Here is a 9,996-nt window from a genome sequence, read left to right on the forward strand (position 1 = left end):
TTTGCAATTTACTCAGGATAATTGATTGAATTCCATGTGTTGATACAGAGTTCTTTTAAGTTCATTTCCGGAGAGCAGCATGCTTTATGATTGAATACCTTATGCAAAGACCTTATCCTTGATACTTGAAAATTCGTGCTACTTTGCTACGAGTGAACACAAAGCGTCATGTCATATCAACATTAAGGGTTCAGCCGGGGAACATAGCACAGAAAGCATTCAAAGAAACTTATATTAAGTGAATATAGCCAAGGTTCCAAAATTTACAGAATATCTGGGATTGTTGCTACATGCGTCATTCTGGATAAATTTCATGTAAATATATTGAACGGCTCAATAAATATGCCAGTGAAGAGGTTGACACTCATGGCTCCACTTCCTTACAAAGTGACGTCACATCAGATGCAAGGTTTTACGATTTTAACCAGCTAAAAACCACCATCAACAACCTCATAAATCGTCCTAAATTTACATGTAGGGAAGAGTCATCAACCATACCAGCTGCAAAGCCAGCACGCTTAGCAAATCCTAGGATCAATTCAAGCTGGTCATTGCTTTCAGGGTAAACACCGATATAATGATCCAAAAATGCCCTGCAATGAAATTGCACCATTTCAATACAAGTCAACATGAAATATAAACTTAATAAGATGTTAAAAAGAACCAGTTTAAGACATACTTCAATCTCAGTCTTCGATTATGAGAGGACCTATCTGCATAGCAAATCCACTGCTTGATTTGCGACAACAAGTCAGATTAAAGTCAGTTAGTAAAGCATTCGAAAAATAAAAATTGTCCAACTCATGCATGCACCAAAATACATATTACATTATACCAATTCTGAACCAAGCGATTAATCTTTAGAGCATAAAAATGATCCAGAAACAAGGCACATTTCACATAAGAGGTTAGAATTCCAACCTGCACCACTGAGATGCTAATATCACCATTAATAACTCCATCCATGAAACCCAAGTCCTGAAACCAAAAAGCGACAAATGTTTATAACATCAAATAGTTAATAAACATTTATAGAAAGATAAAAGGAACACTTACGATCATGGTAAAGGGTGGTTAAGAAGGTTACCCAGTCCCAACTCCCAACCATTCTATATATAGGCAGCAATGCATCTTCTTTTTAGAGCTATCATACAGCTCAGACTTGCTATCGCAAAGTAAAGTAACAAGACCTGATATGGTTAAAAGGGACTAATAATAGCAATTGGCATCTACAATTTATCATTTGTTTTTTGGGAAGTACAAGAAGTAAGTTTCTAAATATTAGAAGGATCCTACACAAATACATAAATATCAGAAAATTCTTTCAACTTTCATTTACTAAAAATGAATAGGAATCCTACAAATATTTAATAACCATTGGTTCAAGAACTACAATGTACAATAATAGTTTCTCAGAACAATATTTGTGAACTTTGAGAAAACTAGAGGCTGGTTGTACTGAGGTTTCGGCACTTATGTCCAATCTGCAGCCCTGAGCTACCTAATCCTTAATACTGCAAACTATGACTCACAAATCATCAAGCCGGAAATTTGAGTCGAAAATAAACAAGAAAATTTACCTGACACATATCCCTTGGCAAAAGATCACCTTCTACATCCCGCTCCAACGCAACATCTATTATCAAAACAAGACTTAGATTAATCAAATGAAGATCTAGCACAAGCAAATCAAATTTACACCAAAAAAAAAACTGACGGTTTCACTTAGCATTGAATCAGATATATCTAAACCAATCCATTGGTTTCCACTCCCAGATAATGTTTCTCCGCTTAGTCCAGAGCCACAACCTAAAAACAAAACACAAAGTAAACAATCAAAAACTAATTCTAAACTTCAGTCGTCTACTAATAAAATCATAAATTTAAGTATCAAACATGAACTTGCCAATATCAAGGAGCAGCAACGGAACATCATCCCCGGGCAATACAAGAAGCTTTAATACTCTCTCAGAAAGTTTTGCCTTTACACCATAAAATCGACTAGAATTAGTAAACGAAATCAAACTATTTGATTAGAATTGATAAAAATATGTGGAGGAATTATGATTATTAAACTTGAATTCCAGTGATCCAAAATGCGAGCTCTGTTTCCTAGCTTCATGACAGTTTTGTGCACCAAAGCTTAAGGGTATTTCTGTTTGTTAGTCTTGATAGTAGCCAGAACAACACCTGAATCTTTTCCAGCTTGAAATGAAATAGTCTTTGCAGTAGCTAACCCTACAATACACCAAATTACCACCAACATCAACAAATCATTAACAAAAACCCTAAAATCTGAACAACAGAATCGAAACAAAACCCAAATTAGAACTCAAAAGTACAAGACCAGCTGTTGATTTTCTTACCAGAGTGTTTGAAGGTGTTAACGTTGCAGAGATTTTTAGGTTCTTTACTGAACTGAACCATTTGATTTCCATTTCCAGACTCTTTGACGAGGAAAACGTCAATCCTCTTCACGATCTCTCAACTCAAAAACCCTAGAAATTTAGGGATTTCACACAAATCAGATTCAACCAAACCCAGAATCAAAAATCAAACATAGGGATGAAATCAAGCGAGATACATATTATACTTACAAGGAAATGAGAAGTTTATGGATTTTCATCTTCTTTGTGCTGTTGCTCTTGAGAGTTTTTGGAGACTACATAACAGAGACTAAACCCTAAAACAACTGTTGTATGTAAACCTCAAACCCTAAGGCGAAAATAAAAAGGTTGGCTTGATTTGGGATTTGATATCTCTGAAATCTTCGAATTTCAGACATGACAAAAGAGAATGAGAGATGATAAGTGAGAACGAGAGAGGAAGAGAGATGAGAATGAGATAGAATAGAGTTCGATGATAATAATAGGATAAACCCGAGTCAGTTTCACATCTGAATGGGCCTAAATCGAGTCAGCTTAAATGTGTGTGCAGCCACACTCACGAGCCGCACACGTACAAACCAATTTAGTTGCGAATCGTTCCGGATTTAAACAGTTGCGAGTTTTGTAACTGTCTTAAGCTGTTGCAAAAGTTTTGCAACTGAAAATTCGCAACAGGGGCTAAGATTTTGCGACTTCTAGTTACTAATTCCTGAATTTTGGTGTAGTGGTGTACAACCAATGTTCTTCTCTTGTGTTTTGGTTGGACTGAAACCAACTTGTACACCATTGAGACACTGAGATAGCACTGGAATTAACTGTAACTATATCTACATTGATACTTCTCCATACGGCCCTTGCATGCCTACATTCAAAGATAAGATGCTCAATTGTCTCTTCTGCACTTCCACAACTTCCACGGATAGTGTCAATGTCTGGGTTGTATCTAAAAATCTTGCTTCTGGTTTGAATAATGTGACGAATGCATTTCCAAAAAAAAAAAAATTTAACTATGTGTGCTACTTTACACTTCCGTAGTGACTTCCAGATACTGATTGGAACTGCTACACCATTAACTTGACCATCATTTTGACACTTAGACAACATGTTATAAGTACTTTTTACTGAGAAATTGACATCCTTGGATGGCATCCAGATAATTTTTTTTTCTAGATTGGTACCTAAGAACATCATAGTAATGCGAGCAGCAGTAACAGTATCAAATAGCTGGTTAACCAGAGTGATGTTTCAAGAATTTGTATTTGGTAGGATTAGCTCAGACACAAAAGTGAAAGAAATATGCATGTAGGCGGCTGATGCATACCAGAGACCCATCTATTTTTCCATATTCTTGTTCTTTTACCATTGTTCACTACGTTCTTTTACCATTGTTCACTTCCATGAAGCAATATTTCTGTACAATTTTAAGCCCCTTCTCAATTCCTTGCCATACCTAAGAAGCACTACGTTTCTTATTTGTATAATGAAGAACATTAGTGTCCTTAAAGTATTTTGGTCGAAGTATCTTGACCCATAACTGAGAAGATTCAGTACATACTCTCCAAGCTAGCTTTGTTAGTAAAGCTAGATCATTAAGCATTTCTAGATCCTTAAAGGCTAACCCACCTAAATTCTTAGATTTACATAACTTATGCCAAATTAATTCATACTTTCGACGCGTTTTTGGCTACAATGTTTTTCCCCAAGAACAATATATAACCATCACAACACAAGACTGTAGTAACCAACCAAATACAACATCTCCATGGAGTGCGAAATAGGGAAGTGCAATAAAGATTTGGAAGTTGCCCCAATGACCGACCTTAGTCACCTATGCCGGTTCAGCCGCAAGCAGCGACGGAAACAGGATTGAAATTCTGGGTGGGCTAAATCAAATATATTAGACTAAAAATCAAATTTTAGGGTTGGCTAAAAAAAATTCCCCACAAAATTGGCCTTTGAAAAAATGAAAAATGGGTTGTATTTAGAATTTTGGGGGTGCAATAAATTTTGGCTAATTCCCCACCCCAAATTCCGTCACCGGCCGCAAGGCCACGTCCATTGCACCACCACGTCGGCTGTAAAAAGCTAAAATGTCGCCCCCACTATCCCATTTCCATTTGGACGAGTCAATCCAAAATCTCAACACGATCTTGCCAGCTGTTTTCAGCAACTACAAATATATTATCCAGCATTTTTTTTATATACTTTTTTGATTATCCAGTATATTCAGAATCTACCAAAATCTTCTAAACACCATAATCCACCGCTCATCTAACATCTCCATCAAAAGATCCAATAACGTGTAACCAATATCATTCATGGGAATCAATTGATATGAAAAACACGTGTCGACATATCATTTGTCCCCAATACCCCTTCAAAAAACGCCCCTATCAAAAATTTACACCCTTGGGATATTCATACAGATGTTCAGCTGAAAAACGCATTTCTGAACTTGTACATCAAGTATGAAACTTTTAATGCTCATGAAAATTTACATTTATAGGATCATTTTCCATTTGATGTGTACATTTATAGGATCATTTTCCATTTGATGTGTTTTTAAGTCATCCAAAATTTACATTCACAGAGATACATGGAAAGAAACTCAAGCAATTATTCAATGATCATATTAGAAATGCAATCTCATAACTTAACTTAGTTCAATAATTGAATAACATCAAGACCACGGTAAGAAAAAAGATCATCCTCTCACACTTAACAACAAGCAGCTAACTAACCAAAAAACCATACTCTACGCAACTAATTCGATCATTTCCTTGTGAAGGTCGAAGAACTACTGCTACATTTAACCTGGTAATCCATGTTGGAAAAAAAATGGGTTTCATAAAGGATGAATGAATCAGAGAAGAAAGTGTTGCACTCCAAAACTTTCAAGGCTTGTATAAATTTCTTTTAGACAAATATTTCTACCCTCCCAATAACAATTGGCGATTACAACAGGTATGCGAAATATTGCCTTCAGGATACAATGAAAGCCCTGCAACGAAAACTGAATTCAAGGTTTGTACCCCTTGATTCAATCAAGAACACACAAAGAGATTTCTGATTTCTGATGATGCTTTTTGAAACAGAGAAAACAGATTGATTTTTCTTATATGTTAAACGAAACTGGGAGAAGCTATTTATAAAGGGTTTTGCACCTGTTGGGAATAGGTTTTTATTCGCCAACAGGTTTCTATTCACGAAACGTCAGGTTCCTTCATCAACAGACATCAATGGTGTCTTTTGGATTCGAAATTTTCGAACAGGCTTTTATCGGCCCCCCAGGACCCCCCTTTGGTTAGCGGCGTTGAAAATATTCCAACAATCCAAACAAAAGATACATATCAGTCAGTCAACACCACATCAAATCGACATAAAACATTAGCATACATTGTCCCTATTGAAAGATGTGTAGACATGCTACCTGAATAATATAAATGTCATTCAAATCTGAGAGAACCAACCAGTACTTTAAACATCCCCAGCTCTGAATATGTGAACCTATAAAAGCAACATAAACAAAACAGATGAAGCATTTTCGAACCGCGATTTAACTAGTATTTATAAATGCTGACATGCAAATTGAGGATTATATTATCACTCACCCTAAACACGGTTGGTTCAATTAGTTCAAAAACAAGAGCGTCTCCATGAATGAGGTTGTGCTCCAAAACAAATCGTCTCCACCCTCTAGTCCATGCCTTTTAGGGATATAACGAATTTCGAACCGTACCCCTTGTAAATCTACCAAGATAATCCCAATCGTTGATGCATCATGATTGGTAGGTGATCCTTGCAAAATCTTTGAGGAAGGCCCTGTTCATATTGAAATTAAGATAAAAAAAAATGATGCCGAATTCGATCGCAGATTATAAGATTATAAAAGGAAAATAATAAATGATGATGCATCCTTACCAACCAAAAACCACTTGTAACATGGCTTGGGTGCATTGACAGGACAAAACTATGAACTGCACCTCCAAGAGATAACTGATACTGTTGAGCTCTCTCAGTTGCCATTGGATAATAAAATCAATAAAAGAAGAAGATCACGACCTCTGTATAAACACTAATGTGATCTTCTTGGTTTTGACACCAACCCTAATAAGATCTTGCTGCTTCTCTATTATAATAAAAGATACTAATTTCCATATTTTTGATGATACTAGATATTAGGAGTTGAATAGTTATTTTCTTTATTCTAGGAACTCAGTTACTTTTGGAAAAAATTAGATACGGGTGTGCAGTAACATAAGACCCGGACATGGATGGTTAGGGGATTGAATTGATGATGACGACATGACATTTTTTTTATTTTTGCAACCACCGGCGGCAAGCAGCCAGAGCTTACACTTAAACTATACTGTAAAATCCAACAGCATGCTGAAATTTGTAGAATAACTTGAAAGCAATCGACATTTTAGTACAAAATCAGCCACAACGTGTCACTTTACGGCTAAGGCACATAATTACCTGGTCCTTAATACTGAATAGCAGTTTTATTCTCAATTCTTAACAAATGAGGTCCATCTGCATGGATCCATTTAGGTCAGAAGGAGCTTTAGATGATTTATTAATTGGTCACTTTATCAATGTGCTGTTACCGCTAGCAACCCAGTACTGTTTCACGGCAGCAAGAATCTTTACGGGTCCATCTTCATGATCCACCATTTTAGTATTCCATCTCATTCCCCTGGTTACTCTCCTCACCTTGTTTAGGATTTCAACTTCAGCTCGAATAATTACTACCCCTTCAGGACGCAAAATTCGGTCCATCTCTAGAAGGATGTCCTCGGTTTTGCAGGTACAAGCTGAAAAAACCATTCGCACCAGTAATTGAACCTTCGCACCAGTTGAGATATATGCCAATTAAACCTCTCCCCGGAAATGGTGGGCACAACATTCATCACCCATGACTTGGGTGATTCAAGTGCTGCTGCAAAACCTTCAAGACCAGCATTCATATTATCTGTCGCTAAATTTTTTTGAACAAACTTAATTAATTTTTAACAATGATATCTTGTGGGTTTCGAATCTAATTCTCAGACTGACCTGGTTACGAACTGCTCTTTATTAAAACTTTGGAGGCCTTGATGTCAGATTAATGAGTTTCTGTTTTGCTCCACTTGAAGTCATTCGAAACATCAATGGAAATTTTGATTTCTTTAAATTGCTACTAATAACCTTGTTGACTTCATTTTTACGATAAGAATAGAATTTATCCTTTTAGCTACTCTACTTAGAAATCGAAGGCTGATGATGATGGCACACAAGAAGAAAAAGAAAGGGTCAGACATTCTCATTAATGAAATTGAGTGCTAAACAATTATTAAAATTAAACATTAGAACTGGATATCTGGCAATCTTGTGAGTAGAAAATATTGTACCGGAATTTTTTTCTTGCATATATCAGGACAATAAATAATTAATCCAAACTAATAATATAACCAAACAATTGTGCCAGCTCCCTCAACCGACTTGTTCAACTATTCCAACCATGGTGATAGACGTGCTCTGTAACTGTTGCTCGAGATGTAAGATTCCAGCATATATATATATATGCTATTAAATGAGTGGGTGGCATGTTAAAGACGCGCTTTGGTGATAGCTGTTCATGAAATCTTGATGAAGGGATGCACAAAATCTATTTCGGAGATCATTACCACTAATCCATATTCACATTAATTAGTATCTAAAGAATAATGATCATTATGTTATATTTTATGAGAATTTCAACGGGAAAAGTAGGGATTGGTTGCTATATATAAATTTGATCAATTAATGCATTAGCTTGTATTCACAAACAACTTAGAATATCTTAGATTAAAGTTGATCTAAGCAAGAACCATGGCTACAATTTCAATCACTACCGGTTTCCTCTTTGTTTTAATGGTGGTATCCGTTACCGGTAAGTAGTCGCACAATTCTTTCCTGTAAACTATCAGCTATTTTGTTCTTTTATATATCAAATGCACCGTTATATATAATATGCATATGCACTTGCATGCAGAGATGGCATTTGGCTGCCCGGAACCAATCCCAACTAAAGCAGCCGGGTCGTTATCAATCCCGCTAGAGAACGGACAACTACACGGCGAGAGAGAAGGAAATTTACCGAAGGGCGTCGGGTTGAAAGGAAATGGAGAAAATGATGCAGGCAACGGCCTTGTAACAGAGGTAATGTCAGGGATGCTAGAGAAAGACAAAAGATGGTGAATTAAGTGGGAACTTAAAGGGGTCAAGGAACGTAGGCTCTGGGGTTGTAGAGGAGAAAAGCTCAGTCAGTGGAAAGGGGCCCTAAAGGATACGAAGGGGATAGTAACAGGAAATGAGAAGGTGAATGCGGCCAATGGTCTAGCAACAGGAGATGTGAAAGTGCAGCCAAAGGGGGATTTACGGGATGGAACCTTAGAGGTAACGGCGACAGGATCGGTGATAGTTGCAGGAAAACAAGGATTGAATTCACACAATGAGAAAACAACACAGACGTATGGAAGCCGTTCAAACGGGAAGGGTCATGAGGCAACGACAATATGAACCTGCTCCCAAGATTAATAATGGTTATTATTAATTAACAATGGTAATGCGATGATAAATTTACACTACTTGTTCTCTTTTGTTCTGCTACCATGTGATGTTGGTCCAAGTAACTCGAATTTTATTGTTTTTTTGAGAGGAATTGAATGTGTTTTCAATTTTACTGATTGAATTAATAACAATCTATTATCTGTCATCAATTGTGGAAAAAAATTGATAATGTAGAATAACATACAAAGTCTAACAATGGTTGCATACAAGCTTCCATTATTCGATGAAATGTTCAAAAGCAGCTCAGTGCGTTTGGTTCACGTGGACGTTCAAATAATAGTTGCAGAGTGAAGTATTACGGAGAGTAATTTGCAAGTATAGCAGCAGCATATTGGTTTCATATGGCAAAATCTTTTCTAGTGCTTCTGTTGTGACATTTAAGCGTCATCAAGATCGCATAGTGAGAAACATTGAAGCAAATATTATTATTGAAAGAAGTATTTTCAGTTGTTCTTACAGACAGATTAATTAATGGTATTTAAAAATAATCATTAGCTGTAATAATACAAGTCAAATCAATGTTGACCAGTTGACTTGACTTGACACAGACTAATGACACACTTATATCTAATACTCGAATACACCTCTCTCAAGCTGATACTAACTAAACAGAGTATCATATTGACAAAATTTGAGAAAAAAAAATACAAAACAGAACAAAGAAAGCTAAGTAATGTTTGTGATCTGAACTGAAGAAGATATTGCAGAATACCCCAGCAACTTGCATAAGAGTTTGGAGAAAGATGGATAACATAAACCTTTTGTGAAGATATATGCTAGCTGACATGCTGAAGAAATGTGTTGAAGCTACAAAAATCCTTCCTCAACCGATTCTCTGACAGTGTGACACTGAATTTCTATATGCTTGGTTCTGGCATGAAAAATTGGATTAGATGCCAAGGCCAGAGCACTTGTGTTATCACATAACAACAACACATACTTAACTGTAATTTTTAAATCATTCAATAAATATGTAAACCATTTCAATTCAGCAGAAGCAACAGAGAGATACTTG

General features: G+C 36.3%; 1 protein-coding gene across 3 annotated transcripts; it reads right to left on the minus strand.

The window, feature by feature from the left end:
- Positions 1 to 248: 248 nt before the first annotated feature.
- Positions 249 to 2,815, minus strand: LOC113325969 (18S rRNA (guanine-N(7))-methyltransferase RID2-like). Of its 3 annotated transcripts, XM_026573792.1 has the most exons (7): positions 2,598 to 2,815; positions 2,367 to 2,498; positions 1,907 to 2,238; positions 1,581 to 1,809; positions 922 to 978; positions 680 to 729; positions 339 to 593 (listed from the first exon to the last, which is right to left on the minus strand). In XM_026573792.1, exons 4-7 carry the CDS (start codon positions 1,587 to 1,589, stop codon positions 413 to 415), a joined length of 297 nt encoding a protein of 98 aa, XP_026429577.1. In that variant the 5' UTR covers positions 1,590 to 1,809; positions 1,907 to 2,238; positions 2,367 to 2,498; positions 2,598 to 2,815; the 3' UTR covers positions 339 to 412. The 3 variants fall into 3 exon arrangements, 2 of the variants coding, with proteins under 2 accessions (XP_026429577.1, XP_026429578.1); XR_003348209.1 differs by lacking the exons at positions 1,907 to 2,238; positions 2,367 to 2,498; positions 2,598 to 2,815 and having other exon boundaries at positions 249 to 593; positions 922 to 1,636; positions 1,718 to 1,787; XM_026573793.1 differs by lacking the exons at positions 1,907 to 2,238; positions 2,367 to 2,498; positions 2,598 to 2,815 and having other exon boundaries at positions 680 to 732; positions 922 to 1,798.
- Between the last annotated feature and the right edge of the window lie 7,181 nt (positions 2,816 to 9,996).

Source organism: Papaver somniferum, unplaced genomic scaffold, assembly GCF_003573695.1.
Source record: "Papaver somniferum cultivar HN1 unplaced genomic scaffold, ASM357369v1 unplaced-scaffold_10, whole genome shotgun sequence".
NCBI classification, from domain to species: domain Eukaryota; kingdom Viridiplantae; phylum Streptophyta; class Magnoliopsida; order Ranunculales; family Papaveraceae; genus Papaver; species Papaver somniferum.

Bases quoted from the DNA above. Each gene is read 5' to 3' on its own strand.
- LOC113325969 (XM_026573792.1), bottom strand. The intron at 730-921 runs GTTGGAATTCTA...CAAATCAAGCAG, and splicing joins TTAGCATCTCAGTGGTGCAG to TGGATTTGCTATGCAGATAG. The intron at 594-679 runs GTATGTCTTAAA...ATTTCATTGCAG, and splicing joins AATCGAAGACTGAGATTGAA to GGCATTTTTGGATCATTATA.